At 41.1% G+C, this 17,456-nt stretch overlaps 2 protein-coding genes across 6 annotated transcripts in view; both read left to right on the forward strand.

The window, feature by feature from the left end:
- The window catches only part of LOC136251227 (E3 ubiquitin-protein ligase TRAF7-like), a 6,838-nt gene extending 6,553 nt beyond the window's left edge, over positions 1-285 (forward strand). For all 5 annotated transcript variants that reach the window (XM_066043640.1, XM_066043644.1, XM_066043641.1 and 2 more), the window contains 2 exons: positions 20-139; positions 193-285. In XM_066043640.1, the coding sequence (XP_065899712.1) occupies positions 20-139; positions 193-204 (132 nt within the window). In that variant the 3' untranslated portion in view covers positions 205-285. The remainder of the gene's footprint in view (positions 1-19; positions 140-192) is intronic.
- LOC136251225 (E3 ubiquitin-protein ligase TRAF7-like) lies at positions 280-17,437 on the forward strand. The gene is made up of 25 exons (XM_066043639.1): positions 280-458; positions 751-829; positions 1,059-1,171; positions 1,469-1,564; positions 2,317-2,409; positions 2,723-2,762; positions 2,820-2,872; positions 2,927-3,020; positions 3,070-3,103; positions 3,153-3,228; positions 3,698-3,756; positions 3,975-4,110; positions 11,277-11,358; positions 11,410-11,483; positions 11,607-11,649; positions 11,702-11,754; positions 13,266-13,334; positions 13,801-13,883; positions 14,018-14,174; positions 14,375-14,491; positions 16,163-16,282; positions 16,335-16,377; positions 16,663-16,751; positions 17,081-17,200; positions 17,304-17,437. The coding sequence occupies exons 1-25, from the start codon at positions 360-362 to the stop codon at positions 17,313-17,315; spliced, it is 2,034 nt and encodes a 677-aa protein (XP_065899711.1). The 5' UTR covers positions 280-359; the 3' UTR covers positions 17,316-17,437.
- The last annotated feature ends 19 nt before the right edge of the window (positions 17,438-17,456 follow it).

Below are 17,456 nucleotides of genomic sequence, written 5' to 3' on the forward strand. Positions count from 1 at the left end.
ATTTCATTACACACAACAGGTTTGGAGTCTAGACACAATGACATGTCTACAAACACTGGTACGACATGAGAATAGTGTGTCCAGTGTGGCTGTGTTCAGAGGAAGACTGTTCTCAGGCTCTGTAGATAGTACTATTAAAGTAATGTCCTTTAATAAGAACTTGTTTCTGTATTGAATAAATTTTTCTCACAGGTATGGCAATGAATTTTTCAATCTGATATTTCCAATTCTATTGTAAATATGTATATTTTTGTGAATTCTGAAATAAAAACATGTATATTTTTATCACGTGAGGGGTTATTACTGGTTAATAATTAATTTAGTTTGGTTTGAAGATTGCGACAGTTCCCTAGTCGTAAATGGAAGTGCTGGCAGACATTAGGGCAAGAGGTGATGGCGATTCAGTGAGCAGTGTATCAGTTAAGTCTCCTGCCACTTCTTCGCACATGAACAATTTCGTAAGCAACCAACCGTATTCATATCGTGTCATATGTATCGTATCTAAGGGGTGTTTGTGCACAAGGCGCGAACACCACTCGCGTTGAGCAAACTAGCTGCTTTAATAAATACAATGCGTTATAAAGACAGTTTATTTATATGGGTAAAAAAGCTGAGGGGGTCATGCGAGGCTTCGAATGCTGCAGGGATAAACAATAGTTTTGCTCTCATTTTTTATTATATTTGGTACAATACTTAACTGTAGCCCACAACATGGTGCACACAGTGATATGGGTGTGGTTGTTAATATAGGATTACAAGGTTGATGAAGCAACTCCACCTGTTGCTAAGAGGAGTGCATCCTTCTCAGCTCTCCCAGGCCAATCACCAGGTAGGTGTGTATAAAGAGATGGGATTTACTGTGTTTTAGGTTTGCCATATGCAGCACGCACAGCATTCTGTATAATACAATTAAAATATATAATCTGGTGTATATTATAAATTACCAAGTGGATTGCTTCAATCCATGGATGGTCAATTTTTAATGGTCCTAAGTAAGCCACTAGTAGAGAGGGTTTCATGGTGTTAATTAATTTCATTCTTTGTTGTGTTTTATGAAGTTGAGCGGCCATACATCCATCGTGGTCATGTGAGAACACAGTCCAATGCTTCATCAGTATCACACAGTAGTTACTGGAATAGTCCTAGCATGTACTCCTCAGAGAAAGAAAAGGTGTTGTTTGTGTTATGCATTTGTAATAGTGTAATTGATGTTATCATGAAGTTGAGTGTTTGCCATTGTGTGTTGCTTAGTACCAGCTAATCGGTATAATTATTAGGTCATGAAATAAAATCTGTGAAATGGTTTCCTACTAGTGAGGTGATGATATCTGAAATAGTTTCCTTTATTTTACAGATAAAGAGAATGCCACTGTTGCCTATTTTTTTAATACTCTTCTCTGTTTTACTAATTTAACAGATATGTAGTTAATCAGTCCTGGTTTTATTGGTTGTTTTATCTTGTTCACAGTCGATTCGTCAGTACATCAATCTTCACTCTTCAACTATCGGTGGTTCAAACCACAGTTTGTTCAAACAATCATCTTCACCTGTCAAGGAAATAAAGGTGACTGATACATGTATGATGTCGTGATTGTTTATCATGGGCCACATTTGGGCTTACTAAACATCCATAGTGAAATGCTTCAACATCCTCAGCCATGTGCACACTGTTATTGATTGCACACAATTTTATTTTTGAGATGTAATGTGTTGAGCTGTTGCCTGAATTCCTACTAGAGCCCAGAGAATGCACTATTTTCACCCCATCATAGTTATCATATGTCTGAGGATTGCTACCAGTCTAAGGTAACAATGGAGGTGGATATGACATTGTATTTACCTGAGCTGGTATCCCATAGTATATAATCTAATCAGGAAAGTCGGAGACCTTAACACATTAGACACTGTTTTGGTTAACTGTGCATGTTCTAGTAATCTGTATAGTAATGATTAAACTGTGAGCTTGATAGCTTAACATGTTTGTAACTGATGACACATCAGACTGGTTCACATTATTCATAACTGCTGCTAATGAACTGGTTACTCAGGTAATCTTACCATAGCCAGGCTTGGTGGCTACAGTGTCTACTCTGAGGGTAAACTGTGTCTAGACAATATAGCTAAGTAATAAAGTCAGCATACTGTGTCTTGAAGATTGCTGGAGAGACTTTGCTCTAATTTATAAAGTATATATCGCATGAATTTTAAAAGTTTGATTCTGTGTGGACATGACATAGTTGTGAATGCATAAAAAATGACATTTTTGGGTCGATAATACACTCTCATGTCTGTGATAAGTGATGATTCATTTTGTAGGAGATCGTGTTGTTGGCAGAGGAGGCCTCTCCCAAGTTGTACTGCCCTCTTTGTAAAAAAGTGTTTAGTGATCCTCACATCACCACCTGTGGAGTGAGTACTGTAGTGTGTGTTTGTGTGTGCGTGCACAAATGTTATTCGATCGTACATCTTTGGGTTATAGAGCTGCATGTGCAGATGTGTGCTAATTTGTCAACTGGTATGTGTGACAACTAATGAGCCATTTTAATCTTCCCCGTGTCTTTCATTACCCCTCATAATTATTCCAATAGTCATAATTGTTATCAATGACATGCCATGCAGGAAAATACTGTTAAGTTATTAGCACGATGTACAGTACTATTGTGTCTATGCATTGTATTGACATTCAACTTCATCCATGTGTGTAATGGTTGTATGATTACAGCACACATTCTGCCGGTCATGTGTCATCTCGTCCAAACATGGTAAGATAGCTGTTCCTACATTTTTAACTGGATCAATACATTTCCTTCCTTTTACAGGTTTTTGTCCTCTTGATAATACACAACTCTCACTTGTGGTTGCTAACATTGCTGTAAGAAACTGTCATGGTAGTTGCTAAGGCTGCCATTTTATTGGTTGTTGCCAGGTTGCAGATCAGGTGGGGGAGTTATCCATACACTGTTGCTATGGGTGTCGGCCCAAACCAGATAATTCAGGAGTTTACGAAGTGAACCCATCTGGTAGGGAAGGTGACTGCTTTGTTCATTTGTTATGAGTCTCTTGTACCAGGTTGTCCAGTGATTATCAAACTAGCCAATCGACAGTGAGTATTTGGTTGTTGTAGTTGCATCATTGATAGCCCCACCCCCTAGTGAACATGAAGAGAAATGTGACTATACTCCAGTACAGTGTCCTAACAGCTCCAAATGTCCTGTACTACTCAAAAAGGTAATATACCGTATGCACTAACATGTACATGTTCATCACCACCACTTGCCACATGCACTACATAAAGAGCAAGATGCATGCATGCACACACAAACTTTAGCTACCATGCTGGAACACTTATATGCTACTCAGGTGCTGTGAGTCAGTGTAGGCAAATCCTCCTGGGGCAGGACTACCATGTCACACAGGTGAAGGTGTGGGTACCCAAAGTCCCTCCTGGACCTTCACCTGCTGTACGAGACATGGACAGTTGGGATTTGCTTAGGTACCTGTTGGTGTTAGTACAGGTCCCCATTTAAACAGCTGGGTAGACTGGAGCAACGTGAGTAAATTTTTTTTGCTAAAAAAAAAACAACAGCAACTGGGCACAACCAGACATTAAACTTGAGTTACCATGCTACACACAGCTTCTGCTATATAATAAATGTGGCTTACATTCTATAGATGGTATATCTCTTGCTTTCAATAGGACTTACAAGAACATTTAACAAAGTGTTACAGAGTTAGATGTCCTCACAAGAAGTATAAGTGAGTTTGTGTGTGTGTAATATAGTGTACGAGTGTCTGTCCGTATGTCTGTCTTGATATTGTGCATGTGTACTAGATGTTTATACATTGCTTGTGTATGCACAAACAAGTGTGTGGTAGTGATTGTGTGGTAGTGATTGTGTGGTAGTGATTGCCTATGTGTGTTTGGTACAGTAGCATGTTGCTGTGTCACATGTCTTATTATTATTTTTGTTCAGTTGCACATTTGAGGGCAGTCATGATGAACTATCAGCTCACTTGGAGACTTGTAGTTATGAACAGTTGAAAGGATTCCTCGGTCGCACTGACGATCATATACAACAACTACAAGATGAACTGAAGAAGAAAGATGAGGTTATTTTCTATGCCATATTGTGTGTATGGGAACCATGGGCACATGTGGACATCTTATTAATCAGAACGTATGTCTATTGTTCCATTTATATTGCAAGATGCCTGGACACTTAGCTGAAATGTGTCCACATTCATACAAGGGCAGGGAAGAGTGCTGTAGCATCAGTTAGGTTTGCATAAAGAGAATTTCCTCAATTTGAACGAGCAGTGTCTGAAAAACCATCAAAGACTTTAAATTTCTTAAGACATGGATCTGGTACATCTAATTACCAACTCTTTCTGTATTTATGGGCAAATCTATGACCATTGCATTTCCACACTGATGCATTCAATTATTTAATAGAATGCTGTTGAAGTCTCTATAAACGAATAGTAAAAGAAACAGGTTTGGTATGGATTGTACACAAATGGATTGTATCAAATAATCAGATTGTATCTGGTGCCTATCAGTCTAGTAGGAGTGTATCATTTTAAAGTGAATTTAGTAGTGTGGACAGTTAGAATTGTATAACCAAATTGACACCAAATTACACAGATTATTGAGTTGTGAATATGTTATACGGTCTGTGTGTGTGTGTAAATGAATTTCCACAATATTTTTAATTTCTGAAATTTATTTTGTTGGTGCCAGTAGGAGTATATAGTACTGCTTGGAGTTGTTACTTGTGAAACGGACTAAATCTGTACTATTCTGGACATTTTTGCTATCCTTCTTACCTTATTACCACATCCTGGTATCACCAGCCAGCCAGCCATTAGTCTGATAGTTCTCCACTGTGTAAGCTGGTGGAATCACCTGAGTAGTTGTTATAGTGAATAATAGGGTTGGGCGATATTGAAAATTTCCTCCCAAGGTTATTGTGGAGCTTATTATCACGATTTTGAAATGAACTATAGCAAGTACACTCAAAACTGTTTACACAGTATATTTGCATGGGTGAACTTTGTTTCATACCAGCTAGGAGTTTGGAAAAACTTATATATAGAGTATGGAGTGCATATAAATTTTGAAGGAGAGATAGCTAGTTTGTATCTATGTATATAGCTAGCAGATAATTTACTAAGGCTTACTAATGTGAAGCCAGAATTTTTATCCCACATCACAGAAGTGCTGTATCCTAATAATTAGTGTATTCAATAATTAGTGATTCTAATAATTAGTGATTCTAATAATTAGTGGATCCCTTCTTGTAGTAGTGCATGGGTTAGGCTTGCTTGTTAGTACAAGGAGGTTGTAATACTGATTGACAAGTACAATATGGTGTTGTTAACACGTGTAAGTGTGTAGTTGCAGCTGTATTCTCACTATGATACTCCAATAATTGTTTATACTGGTATGGTGGTTTTTCAAAAACATGGCAGTAATGGTTATTGCCAGCTATAATATCGTCATACCTGTATATCGTCATACCTGTATATCGCCCAACCCTAGTGAATAATGCACCTAAATGGCTAGCTAGTAGACACAACTATGTTGTAAACCATTAATATAATAACTGGGAGTTGTAGCTGCTGCAATACACTTCCCCTGTCAGTAGTGATGGCCAGTTTGTGGAAATTTGATTGGCAGTCTGTACCTCTATTCTGGGACCATGTTAAATAATAGTTATATGGGCACAATGTGGAGTCTATGAAATTTATAAACCCGAAGGCCTGGGCTGTAGCACACGAGTGAAGCGAGGGTGTTACTAAGGGCCTGAGGGTTTATAAATTTCATAGACTCCACATTGTGCCCGTATAACTGCTTTAGACTCTATTTCACATTACACTCAGATTACTTACCTCATCCACGGCTGTTTCTGCTGTAGGCTTGGCAAAAAGTGGCTGGTTTTCTTGCGATAATACTAACACCATGGCAACTATGCGTCCTCACGGTACAAAATAATAGCACTCGTTGAATCACTGTACGTGAACAATGCATAGCGATTGGATAAATTGACGATTTGACGAGGGCCTGAAGTTAATTCAAGATTATATGAGTGAGATGAGCAAATGTAACACTGGTATTTCCTTTACTACAACCAATATTACAGCAGTTAGTAGCTCTAAATACAATTATACTAATAAATAGGGAGAAAGTCCAATATCCGGCACGCATGCGTGTCCAACCCACTTGAGATTTTTGCTGCTCCAGTAGTAGTACCCTATAGAGCAAATGACACGGGATGGGTTAGTATAGTTTGTTGGGTTGGGCCAGTGTTACATTTGCTCATCTCACTCATATAATCTTGATTTAACTTCAGGCCCTTCGGGCCCTCTTCAAATCATCAATTATATTTCGTGAGATTCGCTGCATGTAACACTGGTAGACTTTAAAGCATACAACCTGTGCAGCGAATCGTATATGCATACAAGTATAGCACTAACTTACGGAATAACTACCGTTACTCAGTGAGTACTATCTGTTCGGAAAGGTGGTGGCCTCATATATAATATGGCACAAAGTCCATTATAAATGGCGTAAAATCCATAAACCAACAAATACAGTATGGCACAAAGTCCATTAACAAATATTACCAACGACATATAACATGTGGGAATAAAACCCATTGATTACGAGTATGGCACTAAGTCCAATGTTCTGTCGTTAATTATAACGTGGCTGAAGTACAGCTTGAGCATAGTTGTTCTGATGTGTGGGACGATAGTAGAACCTTCTAAATGTAGAGTCTGTACTCCAGTCTGCTGTACGGAGAATGTCTCCGATAAGAACTCCTTTCTCTGAGGCCGCTGTACTAGAGGCTCCTCTAACTGAGTGGGCTTTAAAGATTGAAGTGTCGACTCCTGCTCTCTCTAGAATTTCCTTCAGCCAGTTAGCGATCTGTTGTGACGTTACGGGTCTGTGTAGTTTGATGTAAGATAGAAACACAGGTTGTGGGTTGCTGGGCTCCATTTCCCTATACTGTGCTGTGGCTTCCTCATATTGCCGTAGACATTTCACAACACACAGGCGACTATCTTCTGGGAAGGCCCCAAACATAACCTCCTTAGGGGGCGCTCCTGCAACCCTCTTCTTGCCTAAAGTTGGTAACTGAAAAACCACTCCTTCTGGTCGATAGAAACGATACCTCAAGTCTAGGGCTTGAAGTTCTGACACTCTGCTGGCCTCAACCAGAGTCATTAATAGTGCAAGCTTTTGGCTTAACTGCTTCAAGGGTAATGCATTATTCTGACCCATGGATTTGAAATATTCCACCACTATATCCACATCCCAAGTGGTCACGTACCTTGGCTGTGGTGGGCATAAATTGTGAATTCCCCTCATCAGTCGTGAGACTAATGGATGTTTGCCCATGGGGATTCCTTCAATATTGTCATGAGTCATTGATACGGCTGATCTGATGGTGTTTATTGTTCTGTATTTCAGCCCTTCCTTGAATAGGCCTGTAAGAAACTCTAAGAAGTGTTTCACAGAGCACGAAAACGGATCTGTCGTCAGTTCAATACACCAGCTGTCCCATCGTTTCCAGGCACTTTGGTAGGTATCATTTGTCCCTTTACTCCACCCGGAGGCCAACAGCTTGGAAGCTTCTTCTGAAATTCCTTCTGCAAGCTGTCTATTCCTGATAGCTTCCAGGCGGCTAGTTGAAGTTGTCCTGCCACTATCAGTGGGTGGGGCTCGCCGAATGGGTCTGTCAGAAGCACTGGATCTGCTGGAAGAAGCAGGGGAAAGTCTATCAGTAGCTCCAGCAGTGCTGGGTACCATGGCTGGGTTCTCCAGACTGGTGCTATCAATATCAGTGACGCCTTGTCCTCTCACCTTCCTGAGGCATCTCCCGATCAGGCAAAATGGGGGAAAAGCATACCCCATCAGATCGGTCCAGGTCAGTTGCAGTGCATCTGATCCTATTGCCTCTGGATCTGGCCTCCAGCTCACAAATTTCTCCAGCTGTGTGTTGAGGCGTGTCGCAAAGAGATCCACGTTGCACGTGCCAAGAGCTTGCATGATTAGCTGGAAGGTTGCTGGCTGTAGCTGTCATTCTGCTGTGGATTGTGTCGTTCTGGATTCCTCGTCTGCTATACAGTTGTCTATTCCTGGGAGATGTTCTGCCGCTAGTGACACATTCCTCTCCCGACACCATTGCCATAGATGAACCGCCAAGTTGCTCAGCACTGTGGAGTGGGTTCCTCCCATCCGATTTACGTAGCATACAGCAGTGGTGTTGTCCATCTTTAGCAAGATATGAGCATTTTGAGTGTCCTTGGCAAATGCCTTCACGGCAAAAGTGGCAGCAAGGAGCTCCAGGACGTTGATGTGGTTCCTCCTCTCTACTTGTGATCACAGGCCACCCGTCCTCACACCGCCGCAGACTGCTCCCCATCCCAGCATCGAGGCATCGGTCTCTATAATTAGGTCGGGCTTCTGCATCTGGATCGGCTTCCCCTTCAGTAGATTCGTTCCAGTGGCCCACCATTCCAATTCGAGGGACGCCTCGTGACTTATCTGGACCGTTGCCTCGAATGACTGAGATGTCTGTAGTGCCTGATTCTTCAGGCGTTGTAATTCCCGGTACCACAGAGGTGCGGGGTATATTGCTGGTATGGTCGCTGTCATTCTCCCTATTAACCTGGCCAGTTGGCGGATTGAGAGTGATCCCATTTGTTTCGCTCTCCTGCATGCCATGGTTATCTGGGCCACTTTCTCTTCGGTCAGCTTGATTGACATCTCCTGAGAATTGATTAGAAAGCCCAGAAATTGTATTGATTGGGTAGGGTGTAAGTGGGATTTCTTCCTGTTGACCACAAAGCCTAAACCCTTCAGCAGTGATATAATTTGCTCTAGTTGTCTTTCCAACTCCTCCCTGGATTGAGCCATCAGCAACATGTCGTCCAGATACATTATGACACGTGCTCCTTGTTGTCGTAGTCGTGCCAGCACCGGCTTCAAGAGTTTGGTAAAAACTCTGGGAGCACTGCACAGCCCGAAGGGAAGAGACTGGAACTCGTACATGGTGTCCTGCCATGTAAAGCGGAGGTATCTTCGGTGGCCTTCCCACACTGTAACTGAGAGGTAAGCATCTTTGAGATCTATTGAAGCCAACCAGTTGTTTCTCCTCAGTAGGTCCCTCATCATGCCCAGGTTCTCCATTTTGAAATGGATGTTCTGCATGAACCGGTTCAGCGGTCTCAGGTTGATTACTGGCCTGTGGGAGCCATCCTTCTTTGGAACCACGAAGATCCTGCTGAGGAACTGATCGTGACAAGGGGAGACTATCTTTAGTGCCCCCTTGGCCAGCAATTTCTGCACTTCCTCTGAGATTAGATGAGCTCTCTTGGACTCTATGACCCTGGGCGGGGCTTCCTGAGTTGGGAGTTGATGTCAGCTCCAGTTTGTAACCCCTGACCACTTCCAACACCCATTGGTCTGCCGTTATGTTGAACCAATTGTATAGGCAATATGGCAGACGGCCCGCAGGGGGGAGGCTGGATATACCGGAAACAGGGATAATTGATACATTGTTTAAGTAGGTTACAGTATTTGTGCATATATTTACTGTCACTTGAGTCACTGCTGACCCGGATTCTTGTTCTTCCTCCCTGGATGTGGCTTGGGGGGCTTGGAACGGTGATACGGCTTTGGACGGTTGTATGGCTTTGGGCGCATCTGATTCCTGCCGCCGTACTTCGCAGGGGCGCCCTTCTCCAAAAAACGGCGGAGGTCGTTGGGGTCGCGATCAGGGCGGTGACGCTTGCTTGTTGGTTGTTTGCCATGCCTGTCACCTGCAACCTTTGCCAAAGCCTTATCTTGCTCCATCCGTTTCGTGACCTTCTCTAAGAAGCCTCCATTGAAGAGAGTAGTTTCCTTCTCTTGCTGTTCTTGCTTTTCCACAGGCAGTGAGCTTGTCGGATTCACACGGGCCCAGGCTACTCTCTGTCTTTCCTGGGTGATCGAGTGCGATGCACTTCCCAGGAGGATCAGGACCCGCTGGATAAGCAAGACCACCTGCTCTGTTGAGATCTTAGTCCTCTGGCTAAGTAAGTCTGACCATAGGCAGGTGAGTGGTCCTGCCAGGTTCAGTATCTGGTCCTGGACCTTGTACAGGGCCTTTTCAGTCCCAAAGTGGGGGTCCTTTCCTGCTTGTTGTATTAATCTCTTAACCTCCTCATCTAATTTGGGAGTCTGCAGGGCCGTGCAATTTGGCTTTGGGAAATCTTCCATTATGTTCTTGATCTCCTTCTGGTCTAGGACCCTTGTGAAGTGTTTAGCGAGGAAGGTGTTGATTATGTCGCCGGCTTCCCACGCTTTGTCACTCTTGACCGTAGGGTCAAACTCCACCAATTCCAGTGACTCTCCTTCCTCGAGTAGGTAAAGGATGTCCTCATCATCCACGCCGCTCTCTTCGTCTCTTTCCGCATCCTGGCCCTGCGCACTTGAGGAACCAGGTTGGCCCGACACACTTGTGGAACCAGCGGTTTGAAGTGGAGAGTTGTTCGTTGCAGCGATCATGGGCGAATAAGAAGGTCCCCAGAATGGTGAAGGGAAGGGAAAACAGGGGAATTGGCCGTTAAATTGTGGCCAGGTGCCGCCGACTGGGAGTTCTTAGGCAAGTTTCTTCGCCACGTGGCCGCCGTCTTCTAGCCTTTGGATTAGTAAGTTGCGTAGGACCTTGTTGTCCAATAGCTCAGCGACTCTCCTATCGCGTTCTACTGCCTCTCCATCGGCTATTCCTTCTTCCGGGTTAGGTCTATCCTCGTGGCTTTCAGATGCCATTTCTTGAGCTACCAACGCGTGTGCAGCAAAAAGAAAAAGTGGGTTGGACACGCATGCGTGCCAGATATTGGACTTTCTCTCTATTTATTAGTATAATTGTATTTAGAGCTACTAACTGCTGTAATATTGGTTGTAGTAAAGGAAATACCAGTGTTACATGCAGCGAATCTCACGAAATATAATCTAGATTTTGAGCATATGGTATATTGTACCTGAAGGCATGGAGTATATTAGAAAACAAGGTGGAGTATATGAGATTTATTACCCACCCAAAACAGCCTAAATAGAGTCTAAGCGTCCTTGTTTGGAGAGTTGCCTGATATCAGAGACCGTCATAATACAATTACAAGTGTCCTGATTATCTAGGTGAGAGTGCTCTATTAAGGGTCACACCTAATATGACCACCCCATTTGGCTATAGCTTGGTAAGTTACATGTTGTTATATTCTTGTAGGAGATAGAGTTCCTGAGGTCAATGTTAGCTCAGTTGTCTGACAAAGTGGACATGATGGATAAGGCTACAGTTGACAGACTAGGTGTGTAGGTGTGTGTTGTGTGTATAGTTTATATGTGTACTGCATTGGTAGGGAGCTTTGAGAACATTCAGTCTAATGTCCAGCAAGATGTGGAGGAGGCCAGTCAAGGAATTAGCTTTGTGCTGGTGTGTGTGTGTTTGTGTGTGTGTGTGTGTTTGTGTGTTTGTGTGTGTGTGTGTGTGTGTGCATGGCCGCGTGTGCAGTTGTGTTCACAAGCAGTAATTAATGAAGTATTTCACTCCTTACAGAATGAGTTACGTCTGCTTCAAGATCAACTTGGTGTTACAGGCAGTAAGTCACTCCACAGTACATATCGTAACATTCATCTTGCCTCCTTCAACAGCCTTAGATAATCAGCATCTGTACCGCTGCAAAGGAACTTTTGTTGGCCATGACGTAAGCACTATTGGTATACTGGGTTTTGTATTTCCATGTACATATATAGATATTGGGAGGAAATATTGACATGCAGGATATTGGTGAAATTGTATTCAGTTAAAAAATAGTTTGAAAGAGTTATATTTTAAACACTCCATCCACCAAATTCACCAATGTTTTCTCCCTCTAGTATAGCGGCATGACGCAAAATTCGTGCACTTTTTCATAAAAGCATGAAACTTTCCACATTAGTAGTACTCCTCATGACATAAACTTTTGATATAGTGTCATCGCAGATTTGAGCTTTGGTGACCTTTACGGCTATTTTTGTCCAGAAATTTAATCATTTCTGTCTTTATATCCTGGAGGCATTAATTAACTTGTTAAAACATGGTACCAAAATAAAGATCTTGTTGAATCTTAGTTTTTATTTGAAGGTAACAGGTGATTTCATTCCAAAGCTATGATCATTATATTACCCATGAATTTTGAGAAAATTTACCTCCCCTTAGGTAATTTATACCCCAAGAGCAGTTAACTCAAAGAATTTTGCAGCCAATAAAAGCGTTCATAATGGAATTATGTACCTATCAACTTTAAATGTGACTGTCTCAGCGAAAACCCGTCTAGTTCACACAAGCATGTGTTTTGAGAAAAACTAAATTTTTAAAAATTGGTGAAATTACATGTGTTACAAAGAAAATTTTACGCAAGTTTTAATCGAGCCATTACTCAAGACTCAAACCTATACACCATCTTATTCGCCTACTCATGGGGAGTTAGAAAATCTTCCTGTAGCCCCAATGGTTTGCGTGTCACATGTGTTTGTTTACAATGCGGTAGACGTAAACAAAATCGTTGCCGTTTTTTTATAAAACTGCCTTCATACACCTATGCGCAAGTAACTGCTGGGCGAAAACTAGACCTTGGTTGATCTGCCAATCCATGGTGAACATTGTAAGCCAAATCTCAACTCTGTAGACTAATCCAAACGGAAGTTATGGCTGCGAATGTAAGCACCTGTAGTTTATTTTTAGTATAAAGTCACTGTACAAATCGATTTCCTTGCTCTTCCTACTGTCTAGTGCTGTAATTCCAAAACTACTCACCATAATCGACTGAAACTTTGGTGAACCATTCCTTGAACAATGCAGATAATGCTGAGAAGATAAAAAGAAATTCATAAGTTGTATGAACTAGACGATTTTCGCTGAGATGGTCACAAATAAAAACCAAGTTGTTTTGTTCAACAAGACCTTTACTTTGGTACCATGGTTTAACATGTCAATTAGTGCCTCAGGGAAAATGGCCAAATTTCTGTGAAAAAGTGGCCACAAAGGTCACCAAAGGTCAAATCTGTGATGGCACTGCATCAAAAAATACATGTCATGAGGAATACTATTTATGTGGAAAGTTTTATACTTTTATGAAAAAGTACATGATTAGGCTAATTGTGGGGGCTACGCCGCTACACTACCCACCAAATGTTTCTATTATGAAAGTAGCATCTTGTGTCTGTGTTTATGTAGGGTCCCATATGGGCACTTGTTTTAGCTGGAGAATTTTTATTCAGCGGCTCTTCAGACAACACTATTAAGGTACAGAGACATGACATAAGTGATAGTTTGTTTTGTTAATTACCTACCGTAAGTCAGGAAAATGTCAACATTAAACTATTCAGCTTGAAGTTGCCTATTTTCATCATTTTGTTAAATGACAGAAACTTGTTACGACAAATTTTAAAATAGTGTAGCTAGAAGTGAAATAATGGCAAGGAAGGCTGTATGTTCAAAGAGAGAAATGTATGTTACTCGCTAGCCAACAAAGAACATTAGCACACTGTGGACCTACTGGGGGATCACAGCCCAAGCTGGTGGTTGCTTATTGTGCTGAAGTTAAGTAAATATTCTAGTGCATTATACCCCAACCAATTTCCCTTTTCCTTATGGATGGTGAATTGTGATAAGTTTTGTCAGGTTAACAAATGACAATATATTTGACAGCAAGTTTTCCTGATTTACGGTAGTTGGTTTTTTGGAATGTTTTCCATGTGCCTTCATGTAGGTGTGGGATGTTGCTCAATCATTTAAATGTGTCAAAACACTTACTGGCCATGAGAGCACTGTTCTTGCATTGTGTAATCATGGGTAAGGGTGTGTGTCTCCATGTCACCTATGTGTGTAACTTCCACCCCATCTCCCTCTGTGGGTGACTATACATGCTATTTTGTGTGAATCTCTCTTGCCTGGATTGCTTTTTCTCTGTCTTCCCCTCCTCACAGTGACAACATGTACAGTGGCTCGGCAGACCAGACCATCAAGGTATGGAACATCAAGACACTTGAGGTGGTGGACACTATTAAGGCTCATGACAATCATGTCTGTACCCTCGCCTGTTCTGGAAACCTTCTCTTCAGTGGATCACTAAAATCCATTAAGGTACAATGAGTAGCCACTGTGAAACCTGTTAATATAGACACTTGAGAACCCAGACACAGTGTAGTTATAAGTATCCCTTACTACATAAATTTGCCTAGAAGATAAGGACACTTAGTTGGTCCCACTGTGTCCATATTATGCAAATTCAATTATGTATATTTGTAATGAAGTGTATAAGATAGTGTGTGTTACTATGGTAGGTATGGGATTTGCTTACTCACAAACTGGTATCAGATTTACATGGAGAGAACCACTGGGTGAGAGCCTTAAAGGCTTGTGGCAACTTCCTCTACTCTGGCTCCTACAAGACCATCAAGGTATTGTTTGTATTGCAATATATAGTTGTGCATGGAATGTATGTACCTAGTGTATAGTAGTAGTACTGTATATTAGGGCTTGGGTGTTTCTAGCCAAAAATCACCCAAAAACCAGCTTCACAATACCATCCTGACACCTTGGCAGTATATAGGTATAACCAAAGTTCATAATATATATACTGAGGAGAGTATCTTACTCTCATATACCCCTGTAGAAGGGTGTATCGTGAAGTTATGACATAGCACTTCTGAGTTCACCCGTTTTTCTTTGTATAATTAATGATGTCATTATGGTATCGATTGAACGCGTGCCTAACAACGTCGCTAGCAACTACATTAACTCCAGTTCTAAGCATTTCTCACTGAACTACAATCGTTCCTTCATGGGTTAAGACCGCTTCATAGGCGTTTATTGCTAGGCCATTCGTGAATAAGCATTGGGAGTGTGAAATGGTGCTAACGATTCGTGCACTTTTACAGTTGCTTGTACATCACAAACCACAACATCTTGTCGTTACACCATAACTTCACGATACACCCGGGTATATGAGAGTAGGATACTCTCCTCAGTATATATATTATGAACTCTTGGTATCCAAAAGTGCCTTAAATGCCTCCAATAGATAGCTACAAAAATATTTTTTAAACCTATTCAACGGAATTTTCTACTGACTGATTGACTGACCGACTGACTGACCGACCAACTGCCTGCCTGACAAGTGTTACTCGATAATGGCTCAGGCTATGGGCTTGATTTTTTCACTCTTCGATGTCGCTTTGTCTGTAGATGTGCCTTTTGGAATACCGCAGTACATAAAATGTACACTTCTATTTCTTTTTTGCTGACAGTCCAAGGTGTCAATTTGTGGTAGCATGATGGATGGCTTCCTGTATGGAAATGGTCCATATTTTCATGGTGATTGGGTTGATTGCAGGGGGTGTTCTTCGTTTGTAATGTTGTGTAACGGGCTGAAAATAGGTGAAAGCGAAGCATGATGTTCACTTGACTTTTGAGTCAGTAATTGATAGTTGGGGGCGTGTGAATCATCCATAAATTTTGTGGTGGCTGGATTGATTGCAGAGGTGCTTCTCATGCTGTTCTTTGTTTGTATCACAGCGTAATGGGCTAAACATAGCTGAAAGCAAAGCGTAATGGCCATTTCACTTTTGAGTCAATAACTAATAGCTGGGGTGTGTGTTCAGACAAAAACATTAACTCTGGTGCCATCCTTTCTTTTGATGTGGTATGTGCGGGTTCACCAGTCATAATAATCACAAAAAAGTAAACAAACAAAATTAAGAATTTAAATTTAATTAGGGATCATAGAAAAAAGTAGGTAAACAATGGAGGTCACCTACACCTGCAGATATACTAGTGAACATTTAATCCCTAATTCAGTCATCTAGACTGAAGTGTTGATTAAATGTTCACTAGTATATTTGCAGGTGTAGTGTGTTTCCCTACTTTTTTTAAAATGATCCCTAATCAAACTTAAAATTTCTAATTTTTTTTATACTCGTACTTTATTTCTCCGGTCCTGTGATGCTGTGTTACATCTTCTGTTGATTATGTACTCCTGTAACTAGCAGTTACACAGACACTGTGTATAGCATTCATTTAGAGTAGAAACAGTGTTGTGTGTAAGATACGTACATCCATCTTTCCCACAGATTTGGGACCTCAATTCATTTGAATGTGTCCACATAATGGAGCCTCATGGAGGTAGTGTCTACTCTCTCGCTGTCACTAACCAGTACATCATCTGTGGCACTTATGAGAACAACATCAATGTCAGTGAGAGAGTAGTGTTGAGTGTTTGTTAGTCTGTGTGTGGTGTCACAGGTATGGAAAGTGGAGAACCTCCAACCAGTTGGGACACTTGAAGGTGCGTACACTATCAGTTTTTTTTTTTACATGATGTATTGATATGGTGTTGTAACTATTGTCGTTAAATGATTGTGGTATGTGTGACTTCATTTCCTTGTCTGATGAATGTTCTTTAATTAATAGTGAGTGAGTCATTATTATTATTGACTTCACATATAAATACTCTAATAGAACAATCATCAATGTTAACTCTAATAGAACACACACCAAAAATATGATTGCTAAACCAGTGATATTATTGTACTACTAGTGTTACAATTTTGTGTTGTGTGTGTACTGGCAGGTCATGTGGGTACAGTGTATGGATTAACAGTGATAGAAACACCAGGAAATATCCGATTAGTTAGTGCCTCTTATGACAAGACACTCAGGGTATGTGTGCATGTTTGACATGTGGCAACAAAAGACAAGATTGTATTGTGAAACCTCATTAATGTAGTTACTACAGGGATCATGCCTCAATCAGATTATGAAATATATGTGGAACTGTCTGGCTGCTATATTGAAATGGCCTTTTCAGCACTCAATGAAATGTTATTCACCCACATCATATGGAACCCATCTATTCAAATTGCTTTATTTAGTGGGTTGGGCTGGTCACTTAGTTATTAAATAACACTATCACATTTTTGCAATGACAGTTCAGAAAGATTAAGTTTGTGTAAAGTGCTACTATATATAGTGTTAATATGTTTCTACAGGTCTGGAATATAGAGCACATGCGTTGTGTACAGACTCTAATAAGACATGAAGGCAGTGTGTCTTGTCTCACTGTGTCCCGGGGGAGGCTCTTCTCAGGAGCAGTAGACAGTACTATCAAGGTCAGTAGGTCTTTAGTATGCCGACTGCTCTATTAGAGTATTTGTGACTAGCAATAGGTGTATGTTTATTAGGTACACCTGATTATATTACCTTTCTGTTTAGGTGTGGCAGTGATGATTGGTTCTGGTGGTGTGTTGTGATATGGGGTGGATGATGGTACACGGTTCATTACTTACATATTGCACATGAAGTTTTGCTAATAAAATTTTTATATAACGATTGCGTAATAAAATAAATTGTAATTGCGCATGCGTG

This window comes from Dysidea avara, chromosome 3, assembly GCF_963678975.1.
Source record: "Dysidea avara chromosome 3, odDysAvar1.4, whole genome shotgun sequence".
Classification (NCBI taxonomy): domain Eukaryota; kingdom Metazoa; phylum Porifera; class Demospongiae; order Dictyoceratida; family Dysideidae; genus Dysidea; species Dysidea avara.

Bases quoted from the DNA above. Each gene is read 5' to 3' on its own strand.
- LOC136251225 (XM_066043639.1), top strand. From the start codon at position 360: ATGGAAGTGCTGGCAGACATTAGGGCAAGAGGTGATGGCGATTCAGTG. The intron at 3,104-3,152 runs GTGAGTATTTGG...CCCACCCCCTAG, and splicing joins ATCAAACTAGCCAATCGACA to TGAACATGAAGAGAAATGTG. The intron at 16,752-17,080 runs GTATGTGTGCAT...ATGTTTCTACAG, and splicing joins CTTATGACAAGACACTCAGG to GTCTGGAATATAGAGCACAT.